The sequence below is a fragment of the Aethina tumida genome, chromosome 4 (genome assembly GCF_024364675.1).
Source record: "Aethina tumida isolate Nest 87 chromosome 4, icAetTumi1.1, whole genome shotgun sequence".
In the NCBI taxonomy this organism is placed as follows: domain Eukaryota; kingdom Metazoa; phylum Arthropoda; class Insecta; order Coleoptera; family Nitidulidae; genus Aethina; species Aethina tumida.
The window spans coordinates 24927361-24943753 of record NC_065438.1 but is presented as its reverse complement, the minus strand read 5'-3'; the positions used below and the strand labels follow the sequence as shown (position 1 = coordinate 24943753).

Here is a 16393-nt window from a genome sequence, read left to right as displayed (position 1 = left end):
GTTGTATTTTATTTCTAATAGTACCTTTTACTCAATTTAAAGTATTATTAGTATATTATTTTATTCTTTCACAAGTAAAACAGAGGATTTATATAAAAATATTATATTTGTTAATTTTATCTTTAATAAATTATATATAGTTATCAATATCTAAAATGTATACAGTTCGCTTATTTTTTAAGATAATCATCTATAATCTTGTAAGTATTATTTACTCACTGCAGTACAGTCTTCACCGTACTGTGCCAACAACAATGATGCTCCCGGAACTTCTTTTGTACAAAGAAAATGTCTCAATCGAGATCTCTTTGAATCTGTGGAATCGGTGCAGAAAAACTGGCATCAGTGATGAGAGACCATATACTGCTCGTCAGAGAGTCACTTCAAGAGTGAACAAGAACAGCTCACAAATTAAGAAACCTTCAATTGGCCACAGGGAAATTTTCATCTACTCAAACCGTGCGTATCAGACTTCATGATTTAATGAACTAGAGCGTGAACCAGTGGAGTGAGGTTTTCTTTGCAGATGAATCCAGGTTTTGTTTAAGAACAAATGAGGCACGACAAAGAGTCTACAGATGCTCAGGAAAACGATGTTTAAATACAATAACAAGATAATGGAAGAACACACACTGCTAGAGTTGTTCAAAATTTTTTTGAAGAACATAATTCGGGGGTTATGGTGTGGCCAGAGATTAGTCCTGATATTAATAAGATAAAATATCTATAGGATATTCTAGGACGACGCATAACAAATCTGGAATTAGCGAATAATCTTCAAGAATTTGCTCAACAACTCCAAAGAGACTAGAACAATATACCCCAAGACATGATTCGCTGGTTGATACGATCAATGCCTCAATGTTGCGCCGAACTTCGAAGAAGTAGAGGAGGACTTACTTACTATTAATTAGTTTGTTTTTACTGAAATGTCAATAATATTTATTACTTAAATCTTGCATATATTAAGCATTATTATGTGGGACAGACATTGCATTATTTTTGACATATAATTAAATTTAAAGAATATTACTCTGAAAAGATATAATATTCAACAATATGTTGCAAGAGCAAATAATGAACCACACAAAAACGTTGTATCTTCTATAAACAATAAAACACATTCTATTAAATCAATATATTAAATTTAACATATTTAAAAAAAATTAATTCTCGTAACGTGGCTTTACGTTTGATAAATTTATGCTTTCACAAATTTCATTCCAATCAAGCGTTTAGTAAATTTTCCACTTCCACCTTAAATTAATTAATATAGCAATTAAGGATTGCGAGCAAGAATACAAGTTCAAAGTCGTTTGGGAAAGAAAAGAAAAGCACGATTCATTGTTTCTAAAAGCACATAAAGGATTTTGGATACAATTAATTATAGTGGATGTATCCGCGGAATTTGTTGAGGGGCTGTTTAACAGAAGGGTTTTATGACTTTTAAAACGTCCGTTCCAACAGAAAGAAAATAAATAATCCGTTTATTAAAAGAAAATGTTATTACTTAATAGCAAAGTGAAAAAATCATGTGATATTTTTAATGACGTAAAAAATTAGATTTATGTAGGTATGTTAATTTTTATTGTTATTTTATCATATCATTTTGTTTGTTCAAAAAAATAGATATGATTTAAACTAAAATTAGGCTTGGTTTAACAATAGGCTTCATTTTTTGAAAGGTTCCATTTAACTTTGTTTAAATATTCATATTCTATTTATACACAAAGTAATGTTTAAATTTTTTATGTCGTCCTTTGTTGACAATAATAAATAGATAAACTCGCAATTGCAAAAGTTTCAATAATTGTTTTATTTTACATTTGTTTACATCAAATTTGTTTATATTCGGCAATTAACATATTACTACGTAATTTAGGAATATGTCAGTTTAATTGCTTAATTTACATGATTTACAATGTAAATTCATTGCATATACGAGTACAGTGGTTGCCAGAGAAATAGCACTCATTACTATCTTAACGTTAATTAGGAAACGCACACGCATTATAAATGATGTCAAAATATTATATATTTTATTTAAAATTTTAAAAATATTTTTCTCCCATTATTCATTTTTTACTTAAATCAAATTAATTACTTCTTAAATATTAAACAAAATAAATGCGAAGTATGGTTGGTATCAGAAATAGCATACTTTTGAAAATTATATATATATATATATATATATATATATATATATATATATATATATATATATATATATAATAAAATAACAGTTAATCATCTATACATATAAATAAAATTGAAGTGTCTGTTTGTAATATTGAAATAACCGTTTTTTACTACATGCATATGAATATAAATACGGTACATACACCAAAATAACATTGTTTACCATTTTTGTCTCTCTGTCTGTCTGTATGTTTGTTCTGGCTAATCTCTGAAATGGCTGGACCGATTTTGACGGGACTTTTATTGACAGGTAGCTGATATAATAAGGAGTAACTTAGGCTACTTTTATTTTAGAAAAATAAAGTAATGTTGCACTGTCCAAGTACTGTCCAGTACCACGCGCAGTTCTCGCGCATCACGTCGTGTGCCTCCCACCACTTCTCCCACCAACGATTGATTGATAGTTTGATTTGATTGATAGCTATCTTTTATAATTCCACCGATCCGTTCTTCTTATCTTATCTTATCTTAATTCAAAATATTTTGTTACATTTTTACTGCTTTCCTTTTACACCTTTAAGTAATAATTATAAATTAAGTACATTTGTGTTCAATATTCAGATTTACATTGAAATTGATAAACTATTTATAGGTTATTTTATTTAGTTAGTATCGTAGATAGTTATTTTTTTCTAATATTTAGTTATGCCTAAAAGAAATCTCTCTAAAAATATGAGCAAGGCCAAAAGCCAAAGATTGCAACGTAAAAATGAATCTGAACAAGATAGGGAAAGTGGTCTTACAAATTGTAAATTACGGATGTCCATTTCTAGGTCGAATGAGAGTTGTTCTGAGAAGAATGAACGATTACAATTAGATAGAACGCGTCATTCATTGTTAAGGGCTCAAGAATTTTTGGAATCTCAAAATCACCATCTAGAAAACGATCGTTTCAACACGCTATCGGACTAAGTCGCGAGTACAGCTAGTAAAATAATATAAATCATACTAAGAATAAATTCTAACTATTAAGAATATTTTGTACATATTTTATACTGTCTGAACAAAAATTGAATTAAATGAATGAAATATCTTATGAGATGCTTGATTTTAAATTTTACGCTACTTTTCTGGCTACCACTGTACACAAATGTTTGAAATTTATTTCTGTTAGCAAATATTTTGACAATGTAAAATGTAAAGGATGTCTCACTTACGTATTTTATCAACAGTGTGCAAGAATAGTAAGTAATATTTATTAACTTACAGTTACGATCAAAACAATAAAAAATGCCATTATTAAAATTGATCTGCATGTAAATCGTTATGTCCCACTTTCTCAATATTCCTTGTATTTAATTAAGTTCTACCATCTTTTAACCATAATATGTATGTCGTTTTAATATTTATTAATGATGTCACGGTGGACTGCGAATTTCATGGTCTCCTTTAAACAAACCGAACCGGATAAGTTAACTAGAAATAAACAGAAATTTAAGATTACAAACATTTTGAAAATAATTGCACACGTAATTATCGACAGGCACGGATATTTACGAAAAAATTGTACATCATCCTACGTAATTACTGCTGAAAAACACTGTTTTCAAAATTAATTAGTTATGTCCACTGCATATTTTTCCCTATTGTCTTGTATAAATTTATTCATTCATTAAATTATTCATTCATTGTTTTTGAAAATGTTGAGAGTGTTGGTTGTTGTGCTCTATGTTTGTGCCATTCCTGGTGCATTGGTATGTACAAAGTGGCAAATTAGCAGTGCTAAGAATAAAAAAGTTTATACCGTAGATTCAGGCAACAAATTTTAAATTGTTGTTTTATCCTATACATTCAAAACTATTTAAATTTATAAAGCAGGCACATCATGTGTAATTTGAAGATTTTCTAAAAATTAAATTAAACTATGAAAAAACAAATTAATTTACATTTCTAAAAATGTTATATTAGTATTAATTAAAACTAACTTTTTTATTAATTTAATTTTGTGGCTAAGAATACTTATTTTTTTTTTTTTTTTTCGAATCAAAATGCTGAAGACATAATTACTTGTTTTATTTTTGCTGCTGAGAAATTTAAGCAGACATACATCTACAAGCAAGCTGTCATTTAAAATTCACATAAATAAGTAGATTAAAGACGAAAGCCACTATTTGGAGTGGCAATTTTAATTGGAAGAGAGGGGAATTCATGTAAATCAAGAACTATGATAAGTAAAATTTCCCAGTTGTTAACTGTCATTTGAAAGGAGGATTAATAAGTTGATTGAGGTCCGAGACCACTATTTTGAGTAGTAAGTTTAATTGGAAGATGATGAGATGACAGTGATTCCTGTTAATCAAGTACCCTGATAGAAAATAAATTCAGTAATAATAATTTACATAATGAATAAACAGTTTTTCTTTGAGTGCTTATTACTCAAAATATTTGATAATTTCATATTGAACAAATAATGCATGTAGTTCGTATGTAGTATACGTAAATTAAAAATAAACATTGCAGCATCATTAAATTTACACAATCATTTTCTCAGAGTCTCTCGGATGAAATGCAGGAACTCGTGGATATGTTACACAATACTTGCGTTGGTGAAACCGGAGTAGATGAAGGTAAATGCTTTTTATGCCACCCCAGAAGTTTCTCACATCTTGTTTTCAGCCCTAATCGTGAAAGTACAAAAGGAGAAAGTCTTCGAAGACGACGAAAAACTTAAATGCTACATTAGATGTTTACTGGTACAAATGGCTCTGGTAAAAACTGATCGAAATTGGCAACCATAGAAAGTGCATTTATAATTTATTTTATAGATTAGTGATGACGGCATCATTGATCCGGAAGGAACAATCGCTCTATTACCAGAAGAACAACAAGATATTGCTGCCCCCATTGTCAGAGCTTGTGGAACAAAAAGTAATCAATTAGTAAATAGTCAATGAGTTTTTATTTATTTTCGAATTTCAGTTGGTGCAAATCCCTGCGAGAATGCTTGGCTAACCCACAAATGCTATGCTGAAGGAAACCCAGATATCTACATGTTACCTTAAATATTAATGTAATTTTTTGTTGATAAGGCACCTTTTATATAGATTATTTTTTATATTAATAGATATATTGACTAAAATGTGATTATTTCTATAAAATAATATAAATATTAATTAATATACTACAAATAAAATTTGCAGCAGAAAATTAAAAAAATTAATTCTATGTAATTGATTCGTTATTCAGATTTTGATATTAAAAATAATAAAATTATAGCAAACAAGTTTAAATATCTGGCGGTAAATAATTGACAAAGAAACCAATATTTAAAAAAGATTACTACAAAAAGTATAGTTTTCACTCTGAATCCATTGTAAACGTTTATTTTAGCAGTGCTCGTAATTTTAGTGTACCAATTTTATTGATAATAATTATTGTAAGTAGAATTTATTTTAAACCTATTCATAAATTATTGCAAAACTATTTCTATGAATATTAATAAATAATTACATTGACCTTTTGATCAAATTTTATAAATAAAATGATCTTATTTAAATATAATAGATACGTAGGATTGAAAAAATATATTTATATATTGTTTAAATTTAATTAGTAGTTCATTATAAACTATAGAAATTACGTTTTTAAAATATTTTAATAAAAAATGAAAATGAAACAATTACTCTAGATTTTGACGTTTTGGTTGAAAATTTCAACTAAAATAAACACAAACTTGATAATTCATTCACTGATAATTATAATTTAAAATGGAATACTGATCTCAAAGCTCAATAACCTAGGAAGTGATATAGTTTATTCTTAAAATAAAAAATAATAATAAAAAATGTGGCAGCTCCTGAACTAGGAACTTGTAAGAACAAAGTAAATGAATTAGTAATTAACATTACTCATTTTACTTAATCTATTTATGTTTTGTTGGTGTATATAAATAAAGTAAACAAGTCTATACGATTTGTTTAAAAAGTAGTATTGATGTAACAAACGGTTAAAATATGTTGATCACGCAATAACAGTTCTACAGCTACCTTTACTTGCAATTAAATATATACAGGTAATAATCATTATTATTTTTATACAAAAATCATATAATGGGTATAAATAAATATTAAATTGTGTAAATACATTGGTTTTTGGTTAGGTTGTCATGCGTTTTTAGTTACATTTAAATTTATATTGATAAAACTAATTCAATGTATAAATTGGTGAACTGTGTGTATCATACACATATGTTTATGGGTTATAAAGTTGCAATTAGTATCATATTAATAATAAATATATGAAAAAAGTATGTTATAATATTTTCAAGAAGATTTTTACTCTCATTTTATACAAACATACACATTGCTCTTCATTGTACTGTATTTTAATTAATGAATTTTCTTTTAAAAACTGACCAACATTTTTATAAATTACAGTTAAGGTGTAGCAATAAATTGATTGTAAAAAATTAATTATTATAACTAATATTTATTTGTATTTACAGGTATTAAAAATTTTGATTGATATCATATAATTCATACAATATTTTCAAAGAATTAATTTTATGATAAACTTAATGATAAGATATATTGTACAAATAAAAGTAAAAAGACAGTTTTTGATTATGATGCTCATTTCATTAATTCATTATTAATTTCTTTTATACTATATTTTATAAAGATGATCTTGAAAATTTGATTAAATTCAGTCACTGAAGAATTTTTTGTAATTTTCAAAAATTGTATCTCAAGTTAAATAAATTAAATAACTGCTGATATTTTTTGTAGAGGTGTATTCTAATGATATCTTTCAAAAATTACTATATTTATATGACTGTACCTATTTTCTCGAAATGATTTGCTTCAAATTTTCAAGGAAGTTAGTCTATTATGTTCCGTAATTGTAATCTAACATTTACATTAATTTTAATGTTATGATGCAACATATAATTGTTTGTATCAATACGGTCAAAAAAGTTAATATTAATACAAACAATGTTCATAAGTAACAAATTTGTTTAATATTTATGCATTTAATTTATAACAAATAATTAACAAACATAAAACTAGAAACTGTTTCAATTATTGTTAGTTACGGTACTGTTAAATTTGATTTGAATTTAAGGTAACAAACTAACTCACATATATTTTGCATAATGATAATATGTTTTATTTAAATAAAGATAAGAGAGATATTATTTTCTGCTAGTTCATCCGAATTTCGTTTAATTTTTCACAAATATAAAATTATCGTATTAAAAATCACCTACTTCATGTTCCAACATTAATATTACGAATTATTACATTCTTGTATTTTTGTTTGATTGAATAGAATTGTTTAATAATTTTATTTTTTTAAATAATTAACTGGTGGCACGTAATGACAATAAAAAAAATATTAAATTAAAAAAAAATTGTTATAATAAATAATTAATTCATATAAATAACATATTAATTCATATACATATTATTCAAATATTTATTATTTTAAGTATAATTGTTTGAAAATAAAAACTATTATATAAAAATATAAACAATAATAGAAAAATACAATATACGAATTATTTATGATTCAGTTATTAACTAAACAAATCTACTAAATATATCTAAAAATTCATTCTCTTTCTCTTTACTTCTATATGTTCAACTCTCTTTTTGACAATTATTTTAGGATTCTTATAATGTTTCTTTCGTACACAATTGATGTAGACAAAATATCTTGGTCGAAGATCTGTAAAAGCAAAGTATGAATCAGCTGCTTTTCGATTAAAAGTCCATTTGTTAATTGGGAAACCAACATCATTAAACAGTATTATATTCAAACAATAATCTGTTTTCCTCATTACAAACGATTGAAAAAGAATGTTATTTCCTTTCTTGGAAAATGTAATTTTAAAATATTCGTTGTCGATGTACTGAATACATCCTTCAGGGATAGTTGAAACCTTTATTGATATATTATTTTTTGGAGTTGTTCTGAGACGACGTCTTGCCAATAAAAATTTTCCAATAAAACTATGTGCATCAGACTTTTCATATACATGTGATTCACCAACTTTATCAAATTTACGTTTCGACTGAAAATTTCAATAAAAAACTAAATAACACTTATTCACAAAACAATTGATTGAAACTTACCAATGTCGCTCGAAAAGTTTGTGTAAAATCCAAATTTATCTCGAATATTTTCACATCTATGAAACAAATCACATTTTCCATAAAACACCTGCTAAGGACATTCTGCGTTTTCAACTTCAGTAAATCGTTCTTAAATTGCTCGCAAGAAATAAAATATCCTTCGTTAAAGTCCTGGTTGATTTGAACTTTATAACGATACTGCTGTCCGGCTTTTACACGTGGCTGGAACCTTATTTCGTTACCCTCCATTATCACGTTAAACACGAATATATTTTGCGAAGCTTCATGAATGAGTGGTACCACTTCAAATGATTTTCTTAGTTTCAAATAGGTAGTATCAACAAAATAACCGTGGTGATTTTCAATTAAGTGATCTATTAAAACTTCGCATTCATCAAAACAAACAGGACAAGCTCCTCGGCCGTACTTGCAGTACTTTTCATGATCATCAAGTTTGAGGGCATCGTATGGTTCACTACATCCCTTTTCCAAATTTTCGCAGTAACATTTTGACGATTTTATCAGCTTTTCTAACTTATAATTTCTACGTAGTATTGTGAAGTCAACTCTGCACACAGGACAATGCCTCAGTTGATCCAAACAACAAAAACTGTGACCATTTACGCACTGGTACACGGAAGATTTTGGTATACGGAGACATATTTTACATTCCAGTGACTCTCTATTCGTAATGTTTGAAATCTGCAAACTGAAAGTAAAATTGTTGTTTAAAACAAATTAATTAGTCCTAATTAGAAAAATGAGATATTAATAAAAACGTAAAATTTTGTTATTTTAGTTAAATATTTTTTCTGTTATTGTGGTTAATCCAGTGGTACTCCGATAACTCGAATTTTTGATAACTCTAAGCAAAAGGTGAAAACTATGTGTAATGTTTACTTAATACTATTATTTAAATATCTTGGCAACTCGAACTAAATATTTGGCACAACCTTCGATAATTTCTCCTGCCTCAGGTTTTTCCTGCTCAAACGAGATTCCCTATCAACACAATTTTAAGACAAATTATCGATTGATTAGAATAATGCCGGAAGGTTTCAAAATGTTATTATACCTACATAAAAATATACATTGATACTACACTATACAAGCTTAAAAAATATGTCAAATACTTTTTTTACCTCATGATATAGCATATCTGTGTAACTAAACGGTTCGTCTACTAATGAGACTAATAGACACTATCTTGATAACAAAAGCGAAATATTTAGATAAGAATTTATTTACTATTAACAAAATAAACAATGTTTAATTAATTAACTTTATTCTATTTATAAACCAAAACAACAACAAAGAAATTGCAACACCCCCTTCTTGGAATTGCAATTTTTTTGTCAGTGAATATAGTTACATATACAATAATAACAAAAAGATTTAATTGTATTATATCATTTAATGCCATCACGTATAAACAATTATATGTAATATTAAAAATGTTAATAAAATAGGCAAACTACTATTATACAACTATTTATGCAATTAATTAATTAACTAATATTACAATTTCCAATATATAATGTTCTGTATAAAAAATAGGCAATAAAAATGATACTACTGAATAATCAAGCCTACTTAGTCAAGATCCTAATTACATTATTATTTATACAAATAATTATAAATAATATCACATATGATAAGAATTAAATGGTAATTGGGGACTTTACTAAGTAGACTTGGTTATTAAGTAGTATCATTTTTATTGTTATTTTTTGTACAGTATATTATATATTGAAAATTATTATAATATTAATTTATTCAATTAATCATTTCATCAATTAATTAAATGCATAAATAGTTGTATAATAGTAGACTAAGTTTTCCTATTTTTATAACATTAACTATTACAACCAAAAAGCAATCTGAATTAAATGGCAAATAACGCTAAATGAAGTAAAGCACTAATATATATATATATATATATATATATATATATATATATAATAAGCATGAAATTATCAAGCAGTGCAATGAAATTTTTAGTTTGTCGATTGTCGACTTAACAGAATGTCCTCCCATTATCACAGACGTAACTAAATACTGATTGTGGTTTATAAAGTAGTATGTTTTCACATTCAAGCATCGAAGAATGTCAACCTCTGCCTACACAGTGTATATGGTACTTAAATTTGTTTATAATAATTCGCGCAGATTTCAATTAAAACAAATTAGTAGTTTATTATTAATTATTGCAAACATTATACAGTTAAGGTTTTGGCACGTATTTATTTACAACACTTTTGTTATCATTGATCAGTAGTTTAGTAGTGAACTGTATTGTGATATTATTTTAGACGTTTAGTTGTTTTATTATAATATGGATGATAGTGGCTTAGATGAAGTGAAGAATAAAAATATTCACCCACAGCAAAAATCCAACTTCCTCTCCAATTTATTTTTTTGGTAAGTGCACAATATTTATTACTTATTAATTTCAGTATTGAATAATAAACTAAATAATTTATAAATAGTATATCGATGACTCATTAATTAACTTAGTTGTTTAACATATTTGAATTATGATCCATTTATTGAATGGAATTTTTTAAATTAATTTAAACTATAATCGCGAAGTAAAGTCTAATGGTAGTTCTGATAACCAAATTATTTTAATAGGTTGATACATTCAATTTTAGTTTGAAACATTATTTTAGAGAACGCGGCTCAATTGGTATTTTTTTAATATCATGTCTGAAGAGATAAAAGTAATTTTATTAAATTATTCCATGTTTTAGTTGGGGATTTTCTATTTTTTATAAAGGATGGCACAAAGAACTAGATGAAGAAGACTTGTACAAACCGTTGAAAGAGCACGAATCTAATAAACTGGGCGACCGTTTAGAAGAATATTGGAAATTCGAAAGGCAAACAAACAAAAACCCCAAATTATGGAGGGCATTGTGGAAAATGTTCAGGAAAGATATTATAGGTTATGGCCTTATTTTATTTTTTCTAGAGTTCGGTCTAAGGTAAGTTTAATCATTACACACTTAAATTTGAATATATTACGAGAGTAATGCTATTTTGTTTGTTTATAAAATTGAATATATTGTACTGTATACAAGCAAACAAAATAAATTGTTTACTTAAAACACACCATTGGAATTTTATGCAAATAAACCAGATTGATTTTTACCAACAATATTTGTGAATTATAGTGAATATCTAAATCAAAATGGTAAAAATTCAATTCAAAATCAATCCATTATCTTGCATTTAAAAGTTAAATAATAGATAATGAATGAATTATTAATAATGATGGTTCAAAATTTTATTATCTCCTAATCCATGAAGTAGTGCATAATATTAACTATTTATATATATGTATTTAAACATATGGTCACGAAAACCTTAACCTTTACGTTATATTAACTATTACTAAAAAGTCTAAAATCAATTAACATTAAAATTTAATTGAATATTTTAGGTTAGCTCAACCTTTAGCGATAGGCCAATTAATGAATTACTACAGCCCCAATCAGTCAATGAGCATAGACCAAGCCTACATGTATGCGGGATTCATAGTCATTTGCTCATTCCTGGATGTAATCGTCAACCACTACTACCTCTTTGGTCTTCAGCGCCTAGGAATGCAGTTGCGAATAGCTTGCTGCTCTTTGATCTATCGCAAAGCCCTTCGGCTTAGTAAATCGGCCTTGGGGAAAACCACCATTGGACAAATGGTAAATTTACTATCGAATGATGTTAATAGATTCGACGATGTTGGAAGAAACTTTCATTATCTTTGGATTGCACCTTTAGAAACTGGTGTTATAATGTACCTGTTGTACAAAGTCGCAGGATTCACATCGCTTACAGGATTTTCCTTGTTGCTAATATTCATCCCTTTACAGAGTAAGAAAGGCTCATTTTTTACATCGCATATTAACTAACATTAACGTTGTTCTTTGTCCAATTTATTTCAGTGTTTATGGGAAAGCTCACGTCGATGTACCGATTAAGAACAGCAGTTAAAACCGACGAACGCGTTCGTCTCATGAGTGAAATTATCACCGGCATACAAGTAATCAAAATGTACACCTGGGAAAAGTCATTTGCTAAACTAATTGAATTCATACGACAGTAAGTTCATTTCTGAATACACCATAAACCAGTTCAACACCCTTTTAATATCTTTCAGAGATGAAATTAAACAGATCAAGTCAACATCTTACCTACGTGCCCTGCATGTATCATTTAACAAGTTCATCACAAGAACTGCCGTGTTCTTGTGCATTTTAGTGTACTCACTAACAGGTCACAGGCCCAATGCTGAGTACGTATATGTGGTATTCTCGTTTTATAATATTTTAAAACAAACCGTCACCACCAACTTCCCACAAGCCGTGGCTAATTTGGCCGAGACGATCGTCTCGATGAATCGAATTGAGAACTTCTTAACCTACGATGAGATTAGGAGACATAAGGCTGACACACTCGAGAGGAAGAAGATGCCAACTCACACCTCCACACCTGTAAGTCATGTGGTTCAAAGGAAGAAGGGAGTGCATCTCGAAAAGGCTTGTGCAAAATGGAACCCCTTCTTGACTGAAGACAGTCTCTTTAATATAAACTTAACGGTGGGTATGGGCGAATTGGCAGCAATCGTCGGCCCAGTTGGCAGCGGAAAATCAAGCATACTGTACACGATATTAAGGGAACTGCCATTGCACAGAGGTTTTATTGAAGTTGGCGGCAAGATAGCATATTCATCGCAAGAACCGTGGCTCTTTGCGGGGACCATTAAACAGAACATTCTCTTTGGAGAAAAGTGGGATAAGAAGAAATATGATAAGGTTGTCAAAGTGTGTGCCCTAGAAAAGGATTTTGAGCAGCTTCCTTATGGAGACAGAAGTTTAGTTGGAGATAGGGGAGTTAGTATCAGCGGAGGACAAAAAGCAAGAATTAATTTAGCAAGGGCCGTGTATAAGGATGCGGACATCTATTTATTAGATGATCCATTATCGGCAGTTGATACTTACGTGGGTAAAAAGTTATTCGAAGACTGCATTTGTGACTACTTGAAGAACAAATGTACTATATTGGTCACCCATCAATTACAATATCTCAAAAATGTCAACAAGATATGTTTATTGAATAACGGAAAGGTCAAAACCATAGGAGACTATAACGAAATCAAGAAATCTGGTGGCAAATTTGCTGAATTATTGAACGATCACCTGGATGACGATAAAAATGATGATATGATTGATGAAGAGAACCTTAAGGAAAAACCAACAGAAATAACAGAAGAACCATCCGAAATAAAGGAACAAAGAACCACCGGCAGCATTGACTCTAAAGTTTATAAAAGCTATCTTGAAGCTTGTGGGGGATGGTGTCCCACAATTTTTGTTTTTATATTGTTCATTTTAACGCAGATCATTTCTAGTGGAGCAGACTACTTTATTTCATTTTGGTAAGTATTTGACTGTAGATTAAATGTGTAAATATAACATATGCTTTATGACTACATTTTAGGGTGAATTTGGAACAAGCTCGCTTGGAAAATGAAATTGTGAATGATACATTTTATAGGTCATATTTTGATGACGTTCTTCTCGAAGAAGATCCAGAAACAGTAATTAGAAATAAGATATTTTCCGAAAGGAAAATCGATAAATTTTTCACAACTGAAAACTGCTTCTACATTTATTCCGCTTTAATAATTTCTGTTATTGTCATTATAATAATTAGGTCCACTGCCTTTTATATGTTGTGCATGAAAGTATCAGTCAACTTGCATAACAGAATGTTTTCAAGGATAATCAAGGGAACCATGCAATTCTTCAACACAAATCCTGCTGGAAGAATACTCAATCGTTTCTCCAAAGATATGGGATCAGTAGATGAAGTGCTTCCTTTTGTACTCATTGATACCATTCAAATAGCCATAAATGTGGTAGCAATTAATATCGTTATTGCAACAGTAAATCCTTGGGTATTAATATCAACATTCATTATTTTGGGACTCTTTTACGTATATCGGGTCATTTATCTATCATCTAGCAGGAATATTAAACGAATGGAGGCCAGAAGTAAGTAACTAATAAAATTTTATTAATTTTGGAAAACTACCTTTAAATTTTTTAGCACGCAGTCCTGTGTTCTCCCATATAAATGCTTCCCTACAAGGTTTAACAACAATAAGAGCTTTTGGTGCACAAGATATACTTAAATACGAATTTGATGCACATCAAGATTTACATAGTTCAGCTTATTTCTTATTCGTGAGTTGTAATAGAACTTTTGGTTTTTGGCTGGATTTCCATTGTGTACTTTATATGGCATTAGTTACACTCAGTTTATTTTTCATGGGAGACGGTAAATCATTTAAATATAAAAATTAACATAACTATAATTAGATTTCAATTTTTAGAAGCTTACGGAGGAAATGTTGGATTAGCAATTACACAAGCAATGGGATTGATGGGTATGTTCCAGTGGGGAATGAGACAATGGAGTGAACTAGAAAACTCTATGACATCAGTTGAAAGAATTGTTGAATACACGGAAGTTGATCAAGAATCTGACGAGGACAAACCGTTGCCTCCAGTTACGTGGCCTACAGAAGGAAATATAGATTTTAAAGGCGTTTATCTTAAATATGGACCCAATGATCCATTCGTACTTAACAGCCTGACTTTCACTGTACAATCTAAGGAAAAAGTAGGAATAGTGGGCAGAACTGGTGCTGGTAAATCATCAATAATAGCCGCACTTTTCCGACTAGCAGAAGTGGAAGGTCTTATCAGAATCGATGGCGTGAACACCAAAGAAATGCCCCTGCATAATTTACGATCAAAAATATCGATCATTCCTCAAGAACCAGTATTATTTTCCGGATCGCTGCGCACCAATTTGGATCCGTTCAACGAACATTCGGATGCAAGTTTGTGGAGCGCACTCGAAGAAGTGGAACTGAAGGGGGTAGTTGCGGATTTACCTCATGGTTTGGACAGTACAATGTCCGAGGGCGGCAGCAATTTTAGCGTAGGTCAAAGGCAATTAATATGCCTCGCTAGGGCGATAGTACGTCAAAACAAAATCCTAGTATTAGATGAAGCGACAGCCAACGTCGATCCAAAGACTGATGCTTTAATACAAGACACTATTAGAAATAAGTTTGCGAACTGTACCGTCTTAACTATTGCTCATCGGTTGCATACTGTGATGGATTCCGATAAGGTTATCGTAATGGATGAAGGACGTGTCGCACAATTTGGACATCCGTTCATGTTGTTGCAGGACATGCACGGCATATTCTATGGATTGGTCAGGCAAACTGGAAGGGCTATGTCCGAGCACTTGGCATTAATGGCAGAAAAGGTAAATGTTTTCTAATTCCATAGAATTTATTCTGTATTAAATTGATTTATTTCAGAGCTATTATAACAGAGAAGAAAATCGGAATGAAATTCAAGAATGATTATTGTGATATGTAGTTTTAATTAAATTTTTTGTTGTATATTATATTAATAATTGATAGATATTTTAATATTTGTATATGTATATATTTATTCGATTATTCTTATTTAAAAGAATAATAACTATTTTTTGAGTTTTATTTTAATAATTAATAAAGCGTTTCATTCAATCAACCTTTTACTGTTAGAAAAATACTTATTTAGAGATCTCATATTAGTTTTGTATCGTATTTATTTAAAAGAAATTTAAATTTCAAAAAAAAAATTTCTCATATTTCCGTAACTTTTTTCATAGTGATATAATAAGGTTGATTTTAGAAAGTCTCCTCTTTATCTCGTCTTATTTTCTATATATTTTAAAACTATTTTGTTTTTCATATTTTTAGCACAATTTGGAATAAAAGGTTAATTTTAATTATCGCAGTCGTTTTTGAGATATTTCAGTTTTAATGTTTGAAAAGAGTTAAATGCAAAAAGCAAATAAGATAAAAAAACCTTTGATTGATAAATAAAGAATATCTTTGTGTTAATTTAATAAACATATACTCAGTGACAAAGAAACTGCAACACCAAGAAAGGGATATTTAAATTTAATATTATTTTGGTAAAACATAAATGTTACGGCAGGGAGTAAACGATTAAAATTTGGAAACAAAATATCAAAGATTTTAG

General features: G+C 28.9%; 3 protein-coding genes across 3 annotated transcripts; 2 read left to right on the top strand and 1 right to left on the bottom strand.

Moving 5' to 3' along the window:
- Positions 1–3794: 3794 nt before the first annotated feature.
- LOC126265259 (general odorant-binding protein 83a-like) lies at positions 3795–5283 on the top strand. The gene is made up of 5 exons (XM_049965976.1): positions 3795–3893; positions 4691–4766; positions 4816–4907; positions 4965–5067; positions 5119–5283. The coding sequence occupies exons 1-5, from the start codon at positions 3840–3842 to the stop codon at positions 5199–5201; spliced, it is 408 nt and encodes a 135-aa protein (XP_049821933.1). The 5' UTR covers positions 3795–3839; the 3' UTR covers positions 5202–5283.
- Positions 5284–5497: 214 nt separating this feature from the next.
- LOC109599851 (ATP-binding cassette sub-family C member 4-like) lies at positions 5498–15891 on the top strand. Its single transcript, XM_020015898.2, has 10 exons — positions 5498–5575; positions 10589–10697; positions 11030–11263; positions 11722–12149; positions 12221–12377; positions 12436–13713; positions 13776–14332; positions 14388–14618; positions 14674–15623; positions 15679–15891. The coding sequence occupies exons 2-10, from the start codon at positions 10612–10614 to the stop codon at positions 15721–15723; spliced, it is 3966 nt and encodes a 1321-aa protein (XP_019871457.2). The 5' UTR covers positions 5498–5575; positions 10589–10611; the 3' UTR covers positions 15724–15891.
- Positions 7536–9324, bottom strand: LOC109599830 (uncharacterized). Its single transcript, XM_020015880.2, has 2 exons — positions 8277–9324; positions 7536–8215 (listed from the first exon to the last, which is right to left on the bottom strand). The coding sequence occupies exons 1-2, from the start codon at positions 8523–8525 to the stop codon at positions 7745–7747; spliced, it is 720 nt and encodes a 239-aa protein (XP_019871439.2). The 5' UTR covers positions 8526–9324; the 3' UTR covers positions 7536–7744.
- Positions 15892–16393: the final 502 nt, after the last annotated feature.